Genomic DNA, 21,878 nt, shown 5'->3' with positions numbered 1-21,878 from the left:
AGCAATTATAACTCATACTTTAGTTATTCATGATCTCCAAATGATAGTACAGAATGATCATGTATAATAACCTCTTAGGAAAGAAAATAAATGTAAACCCAGACATTGATCTTCTATTCTGACATCAAATAGAAATCACATTCTTCCACAAATTGTTCTTTTGTCATATTGTGAAAGACAAAACACTAAAATTGCCTATGATGATAAAATCCTATATTCATATAAAAAGTCTATTGTAGGTATATTCTGAAAAATAATAGTTATACATCTTAAGCTTCAAAAAGCACAAAAAGGTATAATGCTAAAGCCCCCATAAGCTTCTATGTCATTAAATAACAAAAGACAATTTGTGTTTTAAAGACTGGATATAAATTAATTAACATCTTTAGCTATTCGTTCTAGCTTCGCAAACAGTATATTCTCCAAGTAACTTGATAAATCAGATCGTTTTTTAATGAGCCCAAAGACATGGAAAAATTATTAGTAATTTATGAACTCATTTCCTCTCAAAACATTCCATATTTTTTTTAAGAGTAAAATACCTATGATATTAAAAAGAGAACATGAGGGTACTCCCAAGTTGTAGGACCAGGTGACTGAGGAGACCAAATCAGCTCATGTTGAGCAGCCAAAAGTCTCTGAATTTCCCCCTGACAATCCAGAAAAATATAGATTAGGCCTTAGTAACATGAAAGCCATGACTTAGGGGTTGATGATATTGAGAGATGTGGCTGTAGACTTCCCTCAGGAGTGAAAATGTCTAGATTCTGCTCAAAAGAATTTCTACACAGATAGAAACTGTTGAGGAACTACAACATGGTCTCACTGAGACTTTTCATCTTTAACTAGATGTAGTCTCCTCTTTGGAGCAAAGGAAAGAGCCCTGGGAAGCTGTGATGAGGCGAAAGGACATTCTCAGGAAGATATGTGTACATCTAAACACATTGATTATCCAGGCTCACTTTCAGCTGAGAATGACCATGAGACAGTTCCGGTGAATAATTTGTAAATTTAAAAAACTAGATGGAGTTTACAGGAAAATTAACATATGCTTGGCTAAAATGGCCATGTGAGTAGGCCTGTGCTCTTAGATGTGCCCTGTCATCTTCTAAGCATAAGAATAAAGACCATATGCTCAGGATAGTAAAGCTGAAAGATAAAGGATGGGTCCAGGCTAAGGCCCAAACAACTCGCCTTCACTTTGTGAAATTACAAACCTCTATTTCAATAACTCAGTTTGTGGGATTTTCTGTTAACAAAGGGTGTGTTAGGTTTTCTGTTACACAGACCTAAATGCATAACTGATTTTATCATGTGTCTAACAGAGGATGCATCTGTATTATGCAGTTATTCATAATTAAATATAACCTGTAGCTAGTTGCTCATTATCTATGAAAATTAAAATAAATGAGATTGATAATATTGAATAACATGATTTCATTGGTCAAAGAAATATTTAATTCTTGTGAAATATTTGCAAACTTCAGTGTTATCTATACAAAAAGTGTATTTGTAGACTTGTTTTCTCATTACATTTTAGATTACAGACCTAGAGTACATACCCCAAGATTGTGCCTCATTATAATTTATTGTTTAATGGATCTACTAAAACACACAAATGTTTCATTCCTTTGTATTATCTGTCTCATAAAAAGTCAAACATGCTGAAAATAAATGAAATCATCAAATGAAAAAAAAAGAGGAAAAAAGATAAGGGAAGACATAGGCTTTAATTTTTTTTCCTTATTAACACTTATACATTCTGACTTCACTGGATAATTATTTCATTTTCAAACTTTTAAGCTGCTATTCTGTATATTTCTTATTATTTTCAGTTATTCCTGCTACTAATAAACTTGATATGACCATTTGAGCATTCCTCCAATCACCTAGAATTCAAGAGGAAGAAAATCCCTACAGCTGTTTAATGCCAAAGAATATGAACACTCAGAAGTCAGATGAAAGAAGAGAAAAGACAGAAAAGGAAGATCAAGAGAAGAGTGATTTTGAATTTCTGCAGGCTAGCATTTACCTCTCTCAATAAAAGGAGCTTTATGCTCATATTATCCCAGACTCATCTTGCCTTCAGCTTACAGCAAACTGGCAAATGCCTTATCATTTCCTCTCCAAATTAAGAATCAAAGTTTAAACATATTCCTTTCCTTCTCTATTAAATTATGATTAAAATTACCACCTCCTCACCTCATTCACATAATCGCTTTATTGGAGAAAAGAAGGAATCCCCTAAAGATGCCATTAACCAGCAAAATGAAGAATTGTGGGGAATTTCTGGTCATGTTATTTATCTGATGATTGATTTCAGGATACAGTATTAAAGAAGTTGACAATAAGATCTTCTGAAAATAATATTCTAGTAAATATTTAAGATATGAAGTTAATTTGTTAATAATATTACCATAATTAAATGACTATTACTTTTTACTGAGCATCTTTACATATATCCCTAGTCCTCATGACACCTCTACAGAGTGGGTCCCATCCATTTTTTACAGAAGAAGAAAGTAAAGTTCATAGAGGGATTTTCTCTTGAACTCAAAGCTATTTAGCATTTACCAGAGCTAAAATTCAAGCCTTGATTTGTTCTTGTACTTTGCAACATGACCATTTAGCAATATATTTATATTTTTTCCATTTTACATGTGAAGAAACTAAATTTAGAATCTAATTATTCTGATCATTTAATATCAAAATCAGTCAAGTTTTATAGGTCATCATAACTTAAACAATGTCAAATAAACTGTAATAGAATTGAATAATAAATCAGTGAATGCAGACTGTATAATAACATAGGTTTAACATAGAGCTTTACCTTTTGTCAATGTACAGGATTCTTGTTTACCCTAAACATAAAACAGAATAGGGCTGCTTTTGGATATTAAACACAAAAGAACCCTCTATTCAAAATAGTGGTGAGTCTTTACCGGTGAGAAGATATCACCACAAGAAGAGAATCTACTCTTCAATAAAAAAATAAGCTTAGTTTAGAGAGAAAGCTACCTGGTAGCAGCAATTCTAACGAAAACACTTTTATGTTTTGCTTTGATATTTATAAATGTGTAATCTAAGTTTAATACATGCTTTCAAATAACAACAGCATGATATACTTACTCTAAAACTAGATATACTTAGTCTAAAACTGTAGCACATATTACTGGGACTATATTTTCATCTCACTGACTAACTAGGGCCAGCTTGGTGAGAGCTTAACTGAATTCCCTAAGAAGTCACCACATAAAGTGTCACTTCTCAGGAGGTGATGCAGCAGGTGCCAGAGCCTAAATGAAACCAAATGCTCCATCAAGTCATTTAAGGCACTTTGAAAATGAGAAGAGGTCACAGCCTTTTGCCCATCACTGTAGAGAATTCAGGAGTGATTCTGGAATTAGTAGAAATCTCAATGGCAAAAGGCAAATGAATCTACTGGCACAAAAGAGCAGGCCAGATGCGTCATGTAATCTTCGTATTCTTCCCTGCCTTCTAGAATTACTGACAATTGACTTTCTTCAGAGAACACAACTTGGCCAGCCAATGAGGAAAAAAAAAAAAGTGCACCATTCAGCTATGATATAAAACTTCCATGCTGTGAGAATCAATTTTCAATGTGGCTGCTGATAATATCAAATCCAAACTATTTTCCAATTCTGATTAGATAACAATGTAAAAGCTATTTTAATTACAGTGATGTAATTATAATACTTAACATCTTGAGCTCACAAAAACTTCTCCTTCCATTCCTGGGCACTCAATTTGACCTGAGGCTTTCTCACACTGAGTATTCCTTTAGTGATTAAACCTCTAGTCTCTGTGGACTGTGAAAGTATGTAATTAATAATGATTTTCTTGACTTTCTCTGGTTATCTTTAGCTCTTTACTTAATGTGCATTCCCCTTCCCCAGACTGTCACACATAACCTCCTAGAAACTACTGTCCATCCATCCTAGCATTTCCAACATTTTCAGCTTGAGTTGACCTAAGACTCACTGGTATGGAAAGAGAAAAAAAGAGTCAGAAGATATTCATTCAGCCTTTTGCACATTCAAATACTATACTGTTTCTTATAAGCCAGGTATAGTTCTACAGTCTGAGAATACAACAGTGAGCAAATAATAAAGAGCCCACATATGAGAGCATATAATCTAGTAAGGGATACAAAAGAGCAGAAAGACAACTATAGTACAGTAGATGGTCACCCTTAGGATAAGGTTCAGGTTGGTAGACAAGAGATGGGAAAAAGGTTTAAGAATGGGGAGAAGTTAGGGAAGGCATATAATAAATGCCTAAGCTGTGTCCCGAAGTATGTATAGGAACTTACAAGATAGAAGGAGAAGAAATAGCATGTATAAAAGCATAGCTGAACCCAAGGCTAGACCAAAACATAATATCCAAGACAGGATAACATTCTAGCATACTTCCAACTGATATTATTTAAACATTTGTTAAAGATTTACTTTATGGGATAGAGAAAATTATTTTCTATTAATTAAAATTAAACAAAGGGTTTATTTATTCATTTCTACTAAGCTAAAAGAGTTACTCTTCTGATAAAAATCAGAAAATATTTCTAGTTCTTGATCTCTCCCTTTCATTCAATGATTTTTTTTCCTAGATCTCTTCTTCTAATCCTACACAAAGAAATGAAAATCTTCAATTTTTAGGAAAAAATACATCTGTAAAACAAGTATCATGTTTCCAATTTATTTTAGTGATATTTTAGTGTCCTTTATAAAATGGCCCCCAGACATCCCACCTACCTCTCTACCTTTAGGCTCTCTCTGATGAGATGGTGGAGAGTGAAAGAGAGTCCAAAGATGAGGCTAAAAATGTAGACAGGAATCAGATAATAAACAGAAAAGGAGGAGTCTGCACTATACCTTAAGAGCCATGAGAAATTGTTGGGAAGATTGGAAAAGGGGGAACGATTATGAGGCTGTTTTTCTGTAAATCAGGTAAAGATGCTAGCAACTTAAGATGAAAACAGTAGAGATACAGAGTGGCACATACTTGAAAAACAGGAGCTATAATTGACTAGGCTTGGAGATAAAAGGAAAGGAGAAGAAAAATTAGGATAATTCTTAAGTTTTAGGCTTGAGCAGTTGATAAAGATACTACACACTGAGACAGGGTAGAAAGAGACCAGGAGGTTTGGTATAAAAAAACCATAAATTCGGTTTTATATATGTTGACTGTTGTACTTATAGGACACCAAAATAAAGATATTTATAAGTACATCTGAGACCAGGAGAAAGATTTGCGGTGAAGATAGATGTGGGCAGCCTCAGAACATAGATGGAATCCATGGGATGAGAATGCTAGGAAAAGTATACAGAGGTACATATAAAAAGATCTATGGAGGATCCTGAGAATCTCCTATATTAAACGACAAGAGGCTAAAAAGAAACTGTCAGAGAGAATGGAAGAAAAGCAAAAGCTGCAGCATCATAGCTTCAAGGATCCAAGAAGTGGTCTAAAATGTCCATTGATAAAAAGAAGGAAAGAGGTATCTGCTAAATTACCAAGAAGTCATTGTTTGTGAACTTGTTGAGAACAATTTTAATGAAGATTAACCCCAGCTGCAGTGCTTATTAGCCATGTGAACTTAAGTCAATCACTTGACCAAATCTCAGGTTCTTCATGTGTAAAATAGGAAAAACAAAAATGCCCAGCCTTCCTACTTTGTGGTTTTGTTACGATTAAATTAAATGCTATAATGTATCTAATATAAGAAGGTACAGGCAAGCATTATTGTAACTGTTTTTCTTCAGGCCATTCACGAACATCAATTCTCTATTCCAGGCACATGACTCAGAAGTCACATTTGACTTACACTGGCCAATTTTCGTCAGAAGTGACTCAGGCAAAAGCTGTAAGAAATAGTGGATATTTCAACATGTTCTCTGTTCCTTGCCACTGACATTGTAAAAGCATGTTTCAAAATGAAACCTTCATCAGCCTAGATCCTTGAGTGATTGCCATGGCACAGACGAATTCACTAATCCTCACATTTCATTCAACATTCTTAGTTACGGAAAAGGTAAACAATAACAATAAATGTACATAACAGAATTTCTGAGGAAGGTACATTCATCTGGAAAGGATGAGACAGTCCATCAATGAGAAAAAACTGCCTCCCCTATCACCATTCTTATATAACTATTGTTTGTACTCTAAATTTTCTTCACCTCTTAGTAAGCACATTTTGCACCTAAATGTTTGACTGGTTGCATATGTGTGTTAGGCCAAAGACACACTGCACAGATGGGTTATTAAAATAAACAGAAAAAAGAATAAGTAACCAGAACCAAACTTTATGACGAAATTGTTTTATTTTTCAGCTGTTAACAGTAAAAGTTATTGCTGCCAAATGCCAAATTGCTATTTGATATGCCTAAATGGAACAAGTGTGCTGGAAAATGGCAATTACTCAGAACCAAGGCCAGAAGTAGAATCCAGGTCAAAGTGAGGCACTAGCACCCACGAGACCAGCCTTCTCACCAAGAACACTGGATTTCCCCCACTTCTTCATTCTGGCCTTGGCCCGTCTCATTAGTTTTGACAAACCATGAAAGAAAATCATAATTGCCTCAGTCCCAATAGAGTTGAAATGAATCACACGAAACACTTAACAAGAAATGTTTGTCTGCTTGTGATTTTTTTTTAATGGGGATGAGCAGAAACGTAGACAAAACATTTCCACAACTCTTCTTTTAGAAATGTCTTAAGTGTCATTTTACATAGTGTCATCATTAATAAGCACATCAAAAAAATCTGACTACTATCTTTTGACCTAAAATTTTTGACTATTTCTAAATCAAATCCAATTTTGAACTATGAAGATTATGCAGTTTCTGTAAAAGCAATTTCACAAGGCCGTTCCTCATTCAGCTTATATAAGTGCCCAACCAATCATCTGATGACCTGAGCAACAGCTCAAGGTGACTGCTTTGAGGAGGGCTCATTCATTAGGATAAACAAGCTCTGGAATGATGTGTATTCAACTTTGTGTTCCTTAGAGATTCCTTAATAAAGAGTTGCTGAATTGAATTTCCGTAATAAGTGACAAAGCCAGATCATAAATTTAGGATTTTTTTTCAACCGTGTTTTATTACGTTCAATGCTGCTTCTTGCCAGAAACCAGCTAGTTGTTTTCTGTTACTTGAAAATTTGATTATGTATATTCTGTCGCCATAATTGCTTTTATTCTCAAACAGCTCCCCTAAGAGGGCAGAACAATGTGCTTATCTGACAAACGTTAAGTACTATAACTAGTATAACCACTATTATAATCTTAAAAACTATACCTTTTAAGTTGAGCTAACTACTAGAATTATTTCCCCAGCAACTTAACTGTAGCAAACCAATTTACTACAGCATAAGAGACAAGCTAAAGCTAAATAATCCTAAATCTGCCTCTAGAAGTTTGGCTTCCTTTGCTTTTCTCCCTCTTCAGGACAGCAATGCCAAACAGAAGAATGCTGCTGTATCTTTACTCACCAATGTTGGCCCAAGGGCGGGATGGGGACTGGGGGAAGAGGGAGGCGGTGGTAGTGACTAAGATAGGCTTGGTCTTTGAGAGGGGGTAATATTAACAAGAACAGAAGCTGCCTGAAGGAATCCTATTGGATATATATATATATATTTAAAAAATCACAATATTTTCTGTGAAATAAACTAGAAAAATTTTAAAGCCCAATCACACACTCCGGGTGTTATGCACACGCAAATTCAAAGAACCAGTCTGGTGCATAGAAAGGTCAGAAAACCTGCAGTTGCCTCCCTCCACATCAACACCTGAGGCAATGAGTACTAGAAGCCAAAGCACGTACTCAATGGCGCAAAATCACTGACTCACAGGGAAGAAGGGATGAGAAAAGTTTACTCAGAGCTTCTGCCCGTAGACAAGAAGCCAGAATTGTCAACCTAGAACTCCGGAAGCCACTGAACCCAATTACAGGAATCAACCCAACGCCCACCCTCGGAAGGGGGCAGCCCCAAGATCTGGGGCGGGACATCGGGGCGGGGCCTCCGAGGGGCGGGGCCCCGCGGGCGGGAGCTGAGGGGAAGCCGGGCCCCGCCCGTGCCGCGCGGGGTAGGCAGGCTGCCCAGTTCTGAGGAATGGGGGGCATGGGGAGGAGAGCCCTGACTGAACGAGGTGCTACCTGCGCTGGAAGTCCAGGGCGAAGGGCTTCAGGTACGGGTCAATCTCCAGAAGTCGGCCTAGTTCGGGCACGTCTGTCAAGGCAGCAGCCAGCGCCGCCTCATAGCTGTCCGCCGGAGCCGCCATCTTCTGCCGCAGTCCGAGTAGCCGAGGCCCGAGAGGTCGAGTGGCGCCTGAGCGGGAACGGGAGCTGGAGCCGAGAGGAAGGCCGCTAGGGCGGGGCTGGAGGACGCTGAGGCGAGCCGCCGCGGCCCAAGGCCCTTTATAGCCCGACAGGACGCTCGCCTTCCCCCATTCTCCCCCCGCCGGCGGGGAGGAGCGGGGCCCAAGGTTATTCTCGGAGGTGCGTCCTGAGCGGGTAGGAGGCGCAGAGGTCCCTTAGCCCACCCGTGCGGCTACCTTGGGGACCTAGAAGCCTGCCTTCTCCTCCCCCTACCTCTTTACCCTGCAGGACTAGGGGAGGCGGGTCTGAGCTGGCCTAGCTCAGTCTTGCTCTGTTACTCTGACCCATTCTTGGCTCCCGAGCGGACCCTCTGCTTTCCTTTTAAACTCCTACTGGCGACATCCCCTTCAAATGGATAAATGATTACCTTGGGAAGGAAACTTCTCAAAGTTCTGAGAATTTCTTGTTCTTAGGGCAGTGTGTCAGACAGATCAAATAAATTCACAGTGAGGGAAACGTTCAAGTATGGATATAGTAATACCGTTGAAAATGTTAACATAATTTCCTAACCAGAAATCTTCTAGTTTTTCCTTGTGCATTTAACCAAAAGAGGCAAGATCCTGGAATAGTCCCACGGATACTGATCAATGGATGAGAAATGAGACCATGGCAAGTTTTCCCATTCTTCATACCTCAGAAAGAAATGATTGTCTTTGCTAATAATTGTAACAAACTATTAAAGGCAAGAAGTTTTCCCATTCCTCATACCTCAGAAAGAAATTATTGTCTTTGCTAATAATTGTAACAAACTTAAAGTCAAAAGCAAATGGAGATCAGCCTTGAAAATTCCCTGGGCTGACAAGACCAGTCATACAAACAAAGCTTACTTACTTGAGCTTATATTGCAGGACTAGCTTGACTTGGGTCAATTCTTCTATATGCCTTTGGAAATCATAAGCAAAACTCTAATTTTTTTTAAGGTTGATATTCATTAATTTTACTTCTGCTATTTCTAAACTTAACAAAACCATCCTAGATGAGAGAAATGGTATAGGGAAGAGCATTAAATTGGAATTCAGCCATGCTACTTAATAAAGAAGCAATAATACAAGAAATCGCTTTCTTTTGGCTTAAAAAATGGAGATTCTACACTTGGAACGTATGTTCTTTCATTCCCATTGACTGGCTTCTAGCTTATTGATTCTTTTTTAAGAATACAGAATTTTGCACCAAAATTGCACCCATCAACCCAGGAGTTTCCAGCCTGCTTTATACCTAGAAACTGGAGAGGCTTAAGGATATCAGTTTCAGTTAAGACTTGGGTGTGGTAAATCCTAGGGGCTGTAGAGAAGAGTGTTGATCAGCCATGGGCCTTGAATTTTAAAGCATTCAAAACTGTGTGTGTGTGCATGACGGAATTAATAAAGGACTTGAGAAAGATCTAATAACAGGACCTCAAAGTGAAAGAGTGGAGGACTTGGACAACCTAAAGAAAGGTGTGTCTTATTTTCCATAAAGATGACAGCATGCAAATGTTTGTCAACATAAAACAACACTTGAAACCCAGAAGCAGGATACTCAAAAGATCCAATCCTAAACTTTTCTCAGAAATCCAAGTTCATGTGGATATGCCTGCTGAAATCTCCACTTAGCAGGCTAAGAGATCTAAACCCCAGCTATCTTCACATCCTTTCTACTATGGCTCTTAAAATACCAAACTGGTTTCCCCTCTTCTATCCTTTCTCACTCCTAATCCATTCTCTAGTGTTTCACACAGGTTAATGTGCATATGAATCATTTGAAGATCTTATCAAAAGTAGAAAGTCATGTAATTCCGGGATGGCGTCTCAAAATTCTGCTATTTTAAAAAGTACAGAGATGCTGCTGCTGCTGTTTAGGGACACAGTTTTAATAGTAAGGCTCTACACAAGGAATAAATTATACAACTTAAATGTCATGCGGGTTCACTTAGAGTTAAATATAAACGCCTTATCATCTCTAACAAGGTTTATGTAATCGTCGTCTACTTTTCCACCATTTTCTCATCCTCTGACTTTATTATTCTTTAGTCACACTGAGTTCTTCATAGCCTCCGAGACTTCAGTTGCCTTTTTCTCTGTTGGGAATTCTCTTGCCTGGGCTCTTCATGGGTGGTTCCCTCAAGTATTCATTGAGGTTTCAGCATAAATGTCAACTCATCTCCAAGAAGCCTCTGAATTCACTATCTAGATTCCTCAGTATAACCTATTATAGTGCTTACTCTCCTATGCAACAGTTAACAAAATTTAGGTGTTTTTCTCTTGTATTTATTGATCTCCCTTCTTAGAATATAAACTCCAAGAAAGCAGAGAACTACTCTGTCTTATTCAATATTGAACAAGTATTTAAGTCTCATGTGCTAGCTAGTGCTAGGTACTGGGGATTAGTGATGAACAGCACAAGTTTTAACTGTCATAAAGATCACAGAATAGGTAAATCTGTGAAACAGAAAGTACAGTATTGGTTTCCAGAGCTGGATGGAATGGAGAGTGACTGGTAATAGAAATGAGTTTTCTTTTAGGGGTGATGAAAATTTTCTAAAATTGATTATGCTTATGGTTTCACAGCTCTGTGGATAGATTAAAAACTATTTAAATTGTATGCTTTAGGTATATGATATATTAATTACAACTCAGTAAACCTGTTTCTAACTTAAAAAAAGGATTTTTAAGTATAAATAATATTAAATATATCCTTTAAAGCTACATATTCTCCACCCTGTTGAAAATCATTAAAAGAAAAACAAAAAGGAAAACCAGAGAGCTGCGACCAAACTCTAGAAAGAGAAGTAAAAAACAAGTAACTTTTAAGTAATAACAAGAGTGGTGATAATGGAAAAAAGTGGCTTCTGAGAAGACAAAGGAGAAATTTCAGAAAAAAAGAGAGTGATAATAGCCCTTTTATATTTAAGAATGTCATTGAGGTCCCAGGTGTTCTGGTTCTTTCATTTTCTCCTATAGGCTTTGAACTTGTTTGGCCCCTTGTGGTCATTAAATGGCTGCCATAGCTCTAAGCATCACTTCTTCATAAGGCCACATCTAAAGGAAAGAAAAATGAGTGTTTTTCCTGTGTGCCTTTGCCTAAGGGAAAACTTTTCTTTATATCTCTGGCTGAACCTAGGTCACATACTTACCCCTAAATACTGACATAGAGGAATATGACTACCATGATTGGTTTAAATTTGTGATTCACTGCTTAAATTGGGTTCATCTTCCCTTATTGCATTGCTGCCCAACATCTGGATAAAAATGGCGATTCATTTCACATGGAAAAAGAAGAATGGGTAATCATGTCTGCCACGTCTTCCTTTGGAGCCATCCTAGATCTACTATCCATGAAACTTGCCGGTGTTATTAAATATCTTGTCCCTTTATGATTGATTTTACCATACTTACATGGAAAAACCGCAACCTAGAATCAAATAATTTGCCTTCTCTTTTTCTGCATTCAGACTGCTTAGGAATATACATTATGTATATGTATATGTATGTGTGTGTGTATGTGTGTGTATATATATATATATATATTCCTAAGCAGTCTGAATATTATATATATATATATATACACATACACACACACATACATATACATATACATATATATGTATGTATATATATACACGCACACATATATACATATATAAATAAAACTATAGGAACTAGTTTCACTAAAACCCCTTCCTCATGCAAGGCAACCACAATTTTACAGGCCATAGACTACATAAGATATGCCCAATCAAGAGAGCAAATGAGGCCATTTGCTCTGAGGAAGAACTTCCTTTATACAAAGGTGCTTCTCATCATGCCATGAATCCATAGCAGTGTGTCTACTAAGTAAAGGCACTGCGTTATATGTGGAATCTAAAAAACAAAAAGAAACTAATCGAAAACAGATTCATATAGAGAACAACCTGGTGATGGCCAGAGGGGAAAGGGATTGGGGAGCTGGGAGAAAGGGATGAAGAGTTAAGTACAAATTAGTAATTGATAGATAGTTATGGGGATGGGAAGCACAGCATAGGAAATGTAGTCAGCAGTAACATAATGGCTGTTTGTAGAGCCAGATGGGTGAAAGAGTAATTGGGAGGATAGTTTCATTAACTATATAATTGTCTAACCAATCAATATATTATATACTTGAAACTAATAAGATCAAATGCTAAAAAAAAAAAAAAGTCACATAATCTAAAGGACACAGTACAGTCATGGGGATACATTCTGAAAAAATCAGTCATTAGGCAATTTTGTAATTGTGTGAACATCATACAGTGTATTTATATAAACCTAGATGGTATAGCCTACTGCCATAATTGTATGTGCTATTCTTTTATACAACTGGTAGTGCAGTAAGTTCATTCACACCAGTATCACCTCAAACACATAAGTAATTTGTTGCCCTAAGACATTAAGACAGCTACAATGTTATTTGGCGATAGGAATTTTTTGACTCCATTATAATCTTAGGAGACCACTGTCATATTCGTGGTCCATCATTGACCAAGACATTTTTATTCAGCACATGACTATATAGGCAAACCTTGTTTTTTTGCATTTCACTTTATTGCGCATTGCAGATATTGCATTTTTTACCAATCAAAGGTTTGTGGCAACCCTGTGTCAAGCATTTTTCTAACAGGATGTGCTCACTTCATATCTGTCACATTTTGATAATTCTCACAGTATTTCAAACTTTTTCATTGTTGTTATATTTGTTACGGTGATCTGTGATCAGTGATCTTTGATGTTGCTATTGTAATTGTTTTGGGGGTGCCACAAACTGTGTCCATTTAAGACAGTGAACTTAATTGATTAATGTTGTATGTGTTCTGACTGCTCCACCTGCAGAATTTTCCCCAATATCTCTCCTTCTTCTTGGGCCTCTTTGTTTTCTGATACACAACAATATTGAATTAGGCCAATTAATAACCCCATAATGGCCTCTTAAGTGTTTAAGTGAAAGGAAGAGTTGCACATCTCTCACTTTAATCAAAAGCTAGAAATGATTAAGCTTAATGAACAAGGCATGTCGAAAGCTGAAATAGGCCAAAAGCTAGACGCCAGTTAGCCAAGTTGTGAATGCAAAGGATAAGTTCTGTAAGGAAATTAAAAGTGCTACTCCATTGAACACATGAATGATAAGAAAGCAAAATACTCTTATTGCTGATATGGAGAAAGTTTTGGTGGGCTAGATAAAAGATTGAATCAGCCATAACTTTCCCTTAAACCCAAGCTTAATCCAGAGCAAGGTCCTAACTCTCTTCAACTGTATGAAGACAGAGAGGTAAGGAAGCTGCAGAAGGATCATTTGAAGCCATCAGAGGTTAGTTAATGAGGTTTAAGGTTTAAGAAGCTGTCTCCATAACATAAAAGTGTGAAATGAAGCAGCAAGTTATCCAGAAGATGTAGCTAAGATAGTAGAAGGTGGCTATACTATAAACAACAAATTTTCAATGTAGATGAAACAGCCTGATATTGGAAGAAAATGTCATCTAGAACTTTTATAGCTAGAGAGGAAAAGTCAATGCTTGGCTTCAAAGCTTCAAAGAACAGGCTGACTTTCTTGTAGGAACTAATGCAGCTGGTGACTAAGTTGAAGCAAAAGCTTGTTTATCATTCTGAAAATCCTGGGTTCTTAAGAATTATGCTAAATCTACTCTGCCTATTTTCTATGAATAGAGCAGCAAAGCCTAGATGACAGCACATCTGTTTACAGCATGGGTCACTGAATATTTTAAACCCATTGTTTAGACATATGCTTAGAAAAAAAGATTCCTTTCAAAATATTACTGCTCGGTAACAATGCCCTCGGTCACCTAAGAACTTTAATGGAAATGTACAACAAGATTAATGTCTTCATGCCTTCTAACACAATATTCTACAGCCCAGAAATCAAGGAGTAATTTTGATTTTCAAATCTTATTCTTTTAAGAAATACATTTTGTAAGGCTATAGCTGCCATAGGTAGTGATTTCTCCAATAGACATGGGCAAAGTAAATTGAAAACATGAAAAAGACTCTAGATACCATTGTGAACATTTGTGATTCATGAGAAGAGTCACCCTTAGCAAGAGTGAAAATTGATTCCAACCCTCATGGATGACTCTGAGGGCTTCAAGACTTCAGTGGAGGAAGTAACTGCGGATGTGGTGGAAATAGCAAGAGAACTAGGATTACAAATGGAGCCTGAAGATATTACTGAATTACTGCAATCTCATGATAAAACATTAGTGGATGAGGAGTTTCTTCTTATGGATGAGCAAAGAAAGTGGTTTCTTGAGCTGGAATCTACTCTTGATGAAGATGCTGTGAAGATTATGGACATAGCAATAAAGTATTTAGAATATTACATAAACTTAGTTGATACAGCAGCAGGGTTTGAGTGAACTGACTCCAATTCTGAAAGAAGTTCTACCATGGGTAAATGCTGTCAGAGAACTCATTCCTGAAAGAAAGAGTCAATGAGTCAAATTTCATTGTCTTTTATTTTAAGAAATTGCCACAGCCACCCCAACCTTCAGCAACCACCCGATCAGTCAGCAGCCATAAACATTGAAGTAAGACCCTCCACCAGCAAAAAGATTATGACTCACTGAAGGCTCAGATGTTAGCATTTTTTAGTAATAAAGTGTTTTTAATTAAGATATGTGCTTGTTTTTTTTAGATATAATACTATTGCATAACTAATAGACTATAGTATAATGTAAACATAACTTTTCTATGTACTGGAAAACCCAAAAATTCTTCTGACTCACTTTATTGTGATATTCACTTTATTTTGGTGGTCTAGAACTGAACCACAATATCTCTGAGGTGTGCCTCAGAGTAATAGCCCTGCCCTCAATTCTCTCCCTTGAATATAACACTTCTCTTTCTTTGTTGCCAAGTTCTTGAGAGTTTATTCCATTCACTGTTTAACACACTGTGACCTGGCTTATGTTTCTACAACAGTCAACTCTTGAACAACACAGAGGTTAAGGGCCCTGACCCGCCTACACACAGTGTTAAATATCTGCATATAAATTTTGACTCCCTAAAACTTAACTAATAGTCTGCTGGTGACTGGAAGCCTAACTAATAACATAAACATTCAACATATATTTTGTATGCTATATATATTATATACTGTATTCTTACAATAAAATAAGCTAGAGAAAAGAAAATGTTAAGAAAATCATAAGAAAGAGAAAATATATTAATAATATTTATTGAAAAAATTGTATGTGTAAATGGACCTGCACAGTTTAAACCTGTGTTGCTCAAAGGTCAACTATATATTTTCAAAACACCCAAACCACCTAGTTTTTAAACCCAATGGGCATTTTTTAGTTCTTGTCCTATTTAATCTTTGAAGATTTAGAGTTGCTAATTATTTATTTTTCATTTATTAAGAAAAAAAGGATAGAAGGCTGTGACAGAATTTGAAGTAATAAAGGTGTGTAGCCATTGTGAAATAAGAGAAAGAAGACAAATCAAAAACTAGAAGATTTCTGCACAATGGTGAAAGTACAGCTGAGGTTGAATATCAAATACTTGAGTGCTACATGGTCCAACTATTCATTTTTGTTTGGCGTTGCTTAATAGGCTGAGTGTGTAAGCTCACAAAATAAATATTTGAAAGAAGCTAGAGTTGGAGATTTACAGAGTGAGTTGAAGGTCAGTACGGCTGAGAAACTTTTGCTGGTGGCCATGTCACACAAATGCTTAGCGATGGATTTGGTTAGTATGGGTGGTTAAAATGATAAAGAAATTAGATCTTTCTTAGTGTAGAATATTGATTTAGTGAAGATAAGAAAAATGGTTGGCAAAAGGAAAGTTGTTTGTGGCTAGATAAGAGCAATGACTCTGGATTCAAACTGCCTGAGTTCTAATCAAAGCTTCTTCATGTATAACCTTGGCAAGTTACTTCACTTCCCTATGCCTTCATTTTCTTAACTGCAAAGAGTGTTGAGGATTAAATAAGGATATTTAATCACTGAATAAGTTTTTAGGATAGTGCCTATCATGAAGTAACCACTATATAGTTAGTTATTATTATTAATAGATAATAAATTGACTTTAAATGAAAAGATTTGGCTTTTTGACCACTATCTCCATAACATACAGATATCTCTATATTAGAATTTAAACTTATTCAGTGATTCTGAATATGAAATACTTAAACATGGAAGAAACATAAGGATGGTTAATATTATTTATTTTTCAAATTAAATATTTGAGTGCCTACCTTAAAAAAGGCATTATGTTAAAGCATTATTATGGTAAAAAGGCCCTTGATTTGACCCACTAAGATAGTCACAATATTAGACAATCTATAAATGAAAATTTAAATAATGACAGCTCGAAATACTACACAGATGTGTTAAAATTTTATTTTAAAGTTTAATCAATTTTTAAAATACTATCTCTCTCTCTCTCTCTCACACACACACACACACACACACACACACATTTTTATCTCCCTCTGCTCTTTTCTTGTCTTTCTTCCTCAGTACCATAGGTATTATCTTTTTAAATAAGAAAATGTAATTTATATATGTAGTCATATTATAATTACACACACACACACACACACACACACACACACAAAGATATATTCCTTTAAATTTCTCCATTAAAACACTCTAAAACTGGATGAGGCAATCCTTACACAATGCTATAAATTTATACATTTAAAACAGGTGAATTTTATGGTGTATAAATTATTCCTTATATAAGCTCTCATGTAAATTTCTCTTACATGAGACTGTAACATAGAATCTCCATTAAAAAGGTGGCTCTAATGGGTGGCAAGTTTTGCTATTCCAGTCTCCAAACTGACATCTACTATTTCTGGATTAAATTTAGCAAAAGCACTGGCTAGCTAAACTACCTCTACCACCTGCCAAGCCTCTCAGAGGACCCTGGAGGAAGAGACTGTCATTTTTTCTTCAGATTCATTCACCCTCTAACCTCTCTACTTAGATAGCCAACTGGCGAGTGCTTAATATGATGACAATTGTCATACCTAGAAACCAGAGAGAGGCAAACAATTTTTTCCACAGATAGTACTTAATAGTTTTTAGATGATAATGACTTTCAATTACTTTTATCGTAAGTTAGATGAGAACCAGTGACCTAAAAGTGAAAGGCTCTAACTTTTGTGACAAATGCTCTGAATATCTGGTCCTCTCCATTTGGATTGAAACAATTTCCTTTTGTCTCAGACCTACCCAAACAAAATCATCATTTTTATGCTTTTATATTAGTTTGTGATTATTTATGTATTTTTCAATACTTTTCAATTGCTCCTTATTTGGAAAATTTGCAAACTTTTTAGGCACAAAGCCTTATAAGAAAGAGTCAGATAACTGAACTTATAATGGCGTTACAATAGAAGAATATAGCTGTTCTTCAGAATAATAGCTAACAATAATAACACAGTTTTTCACAGTCTAAGTACTGTTTTAATCATTGTGTGGCAGTGTGTGTGGGGGTAAAATTCTTAGTTAACTCTATGAAAAAGGCACATAGGGATGAAGAAAATTGCTTAAGTTAATGCAGCTAGTAGGAGTCAGGATTTGAATCCAGGTAAACCTTTTGCAGTCTATGATTTTAAGAACTATTTTACACCCTCTCTCAGAAAAGTGAATATGGAGGATAATGTAAGAGGTTTCTTTTTAAGACTTTAAAACAAAAATTAGACAAAGAATTTAAAACACTGTGCATCTATCAATTTTACCTGAATGAAACTTGAGTCCCTGGCAAAATTAACCAGTTTGGAACAAAGCAAAACGCCAAGAAATGGGCAAAAAAGTAATAAGGCTTTTTTTTTTTCCCCCCACATGAAATTTAAGTCACAAAGGCCATGTATTAAAGCTTAATGCAGTTATTAAAAAAAAAAAATACCTCCAACTATCACTACTTATTATAGTAATTTGAATGGAGGTCCTCAGAAAGATATGTCCATGTCCGAATCCCAAGAACCTGTGAATGTTAACTTATTTAGTAAAAGAGTCTTTGCAGATGTAATTAAGGATCTTGAGATAAGTTCATCCTGGATTATCCGGACTGGTCTTGAATCCAATGATAGTATCCTTAGAAGAAACACACAGAGGAGACAGACGCTGAAAAAAGGAGGAGATAATACGGCCATGAAGGCAGAGATTGGAGTGATACAGCCACAAGTTAAAGAATGTCACCAAACACCAGAAACTGGAAGAGGTAAAGAACAAATTCTCTAGAGAGTCCAGAGGAAACGTGGCCCTGTCGAAACCTTGATTTCAAACTGCTAGGCTCCAGAACTGTGAGAGAATAAATTTTTGTTGTTTTCAGCCACCCGTTCTGGCAACCTTAGAATACTAATACATCTATTTGGTCTTTTTAAAATGGGTTCTCAATAATTACAGATTGGAATCTGCAAACACCTGACAGAAGAACTGCTTTATAACACTAAATGGCTTACTTACTGACAACCTATCCAGCAAAAGGGTCTGAGGTGGCTAATAAAAATACTTGTGATATAAAACAGTACTTGAAAAAAGCAAAAAACAAAAAAATCATACAGCAGAGAAAATCTATGGTGTTTGAGCTCAGACCTTAGTTCTCAGGTGCCTAGTAGCAAAGGAAGGAAAAATATTAGGTGTTTATAATTCTATAAATTTTGAGTTGTTCCTTCTAGTTAGACACGGCTCTATAAATAATAGATATTGGGTAACATTTTAAATCATGTACTTGAAAGCTAATTTTAAATAAACTACAAAGACTTATTCATATATATATATACATATATATGTGTGTATATATATATATATATATATATATATTTTTTTTTTTTTTTTTCCTCATAGATAGCATTATAGTGTTGTGGTTAAGGACACAGATCTTGAAGTCAGGCTGCCTGGATTTGGATCTCAGCTCTGCCACTCACTTGCTATGTGATCACTGCAAGTCGATTTCTTTGTATCTCAGTTTCCATAACTGTAAAATGAGAATGATAATAGTACCTGCTTTCAGATTGAGAGAATTAAATGACTTAATACATGTAAAGTACTTAGAACTGTATTTAGCATCTAATAATTACTCAATATGCCGCTAGCATTTATAATTAGCAAAGGCAATCCTATAGTAAAGAACAGTAATGTGTTTCATATACAATGCTTTCCAATAATCTAAATAGTGCAAAAGTAAAATGTTAAGATCTTGAGGATAGTTAACACACCCTCAGATTAAAAAAAAAGTCATTTTGTCAGTGAAACCTGACTTGAATTCTGGTGGACATTAACACTGAGCTAATGTTTTCTAATGAAATCTTCTAACCAGGAACCAATGTGTTTCAGAGATCAATGCTAGTGAACAAATGCAATCCAAAAAAAAAAAAAAAAAAGGCAGAAATTTAGAAAAAGTGTTTAGAAATTCCAATATCAATTTAACTAATTTTATGTTTGAAAATATAATCATAAAAAATTGAAGCTTGCATTTGGTATTCTTAAATTTTTATTTCTTAAGAAATTATTTTAATTTTATTTTATGAAGCTGTTAATCCATGACTGATTGTAGAATTTTTTTTTTTAATTACCAATAATTTAATAAGCTTTGCTCTAGGCAGAACCAGAACTCTTCTCAGAAAATTTTTTATGTGCAAGTTCCCCAATGAGTACATACTAGACACTCTCAAATTCTCATTAAAAAAGAAATAATAATAATAGAGGGTAGGAGAAGATGGCAGACTAGGTAAAAGCAGAGTTCGTCTCCTCCCAGGTTTGCATTGGAATTACAACCAAATTATAAAATAATCAACATGAAAAATCACTGGAAGTCCAGCTAATCACAACACCTACGTCTGATAATATAAAGGAGCCACATCGAAGCTGGTAGGAGGGGCAAAGTCACAAATCAGGATGGACTGGCACTCGCAGGTGGTGGAAATCGCCCGGAGAGAGAGCGAGGCTGCAGAGGCTCTCCTGAGAGAGAAGGGGGTCCTGGTCTCCTCAGCACAGGTTCCCAGCCAAGGGAAGAGGAAATTCCAATAACTTTGACTGTAGGAACTGGAGGGGAGCCTGAACATCTGGATGAGATGGAAGGCAACTGAACTCTTAGACTTCCCTTTGAAGGACCCATGCAGAGGCTTTCTGACTTGCGGACGCTCACTTGAGATGCTGGCAGTAGGTCAGAGGCTCTCACGGGATTCATTCTGAGGAGGTCTCCATTGCCTGGCGTCTGAGTGAGGGCTGGAAAGGTAGCCACTATTGTACCTTGGCGGGCAATCTACAGACTGTGCCAGCTTGACTGTGCAGACCCTTTGCACAGGGCCATTAAGAAGCTCTGGTTTGAGAGTGTCGTTTCTAATCCCAGCAACAGCAGCCGCTCTGTGAGCCACATTTCAGAGATAGGGTCAGGTAGGTCGCTGCTGCCAACACGAATTTGGGCAGACATCGGAGACCTGTGAGCCAGTCCCAGACAGCAGCTGGTCTTGCTGTGATCTGGGTCTTCAGTGGGAACTCACAACAGTTACCAAATTTGCAGCAAGACTGAGGCTGTATTGATTTGACTGCCGTTGTCTCTCTGAGGCCCCACCCACCCTACCCACGAATTGCCCCAGGGGGCCCATTGACAGTGAACTGACAGCCCTGCCCTTCCCCTCCCCTGATCTCCTAATCCACACAGGCAACAAACTTTGGCTGGCACAGAGTGGTCACTTTCACAGGAATCAACAGCAGGCAGACCTTTGCTGCCTGCAAGAGTTGCAATATTGTGTCCAGGGAGCACAGGGGTCTGTGGGAACACCCCTGACAGCACCTAGTCTTGCTATGATCTGTGTCTACAGTGGAAACACCCAGACATAGAAGATGCCCCAAAACTGAGGCTGTATTGGTTGAACGGACCTTGTCTCCCTGAGATCTCACTTCACCTAAGCCACAAAGTGCCTTCAGCCCATTGACAAGCAGCCTCTTGTGCTCTGCTTGGCTCTAAGGTTGAGCAGTTAGCACAAGCAATAGACCTTGGCTAGTGCAATGAGCTAATTTCAAAGAAAATGAGTTGTGGACAGTTGTGGACAGACCACTGCTGCCTGTACAAGCTGCAATCTCTCTTAAGGGGATTGCAGGAGTCTGTATTGGCCTGATGGCCCTTGATTCCCTGAGCTCCTGCCACATCCAATACACAAAGTGCCTGCTGCACATTGATAGGCAACTGTCTCTGCCCTGGGGTAGCACATTCAGGCCTAAGATGGGCAGCAGCTGATCTTGATACAAGTGGAAACTTGTAAGGGAGCCACAGAGACAGAGTTGGCATGTAAACTGGCACTGCAGTGGCAGGGGGAAATATACTCAATAGACCCAGGAGACTGCCGGATACCCTGCGCCACCCAACACACATATCACCTAGATGCTCATCCAATTTCAGAGACTCACAGGCAACTGACAGGCAGTGTCAGGCCTTGAGGAGCACTTGTCCCTCTGCTAAACTGCCATAGGTTTTAGGGACAGGGGATAACTGACCACTGCTTACAGCGTTGTCTCTTCCA

General features: G+C 37.0%; 1 protein-coding gene across 1 annotated transcript in view; it reads right to left on the bottom strand.

Moving 5' to 3' along the window:
• The window catches only part of GBE1 (1,4-alpha-glucan branching enzyme 1), a 239,461-nt gene extending 231,046 nt beyond the window's left edge, over nucleotides 1-8,415 (bottom strand). The window contains exon 1 of the mRNA XM_039878273.1: nucleotides 8,178-8,415. Within this exon, the coding sequence (XP_039734207.1) occupies nucleotides 8,178-8,302 (125 nt within the window). The 5' untranslated portion in view covers nucleotides 8,303-8,415. The remainder of the gene's footprint in view (nucleotides 1-8,177) is intronic.
• Nucleotides 8,416-21,878: the final 13,463 nt, after the last annotated feature.

Source organism: Pteropus medius, unplaced genomic scaffold, assembly GCF_902729225.1.
Source record: "Pteropus medius unplaced genomic scaffold, Ma_sr-lr_union100, whole genome shotgun sequence".
In the NCBI taxonomy this organism is placed as follows: Eukaryota; Metazoa; Chordata; class Mammalia; order Chiroptera; family Pteropodidae; genus Pteropus; species Pteropus medius.
The sequence above is the reverse complement of the archived record's forward strand: the minus strand, read 5'-3'. Positions and strand labels throughout refer to the sequence as shown.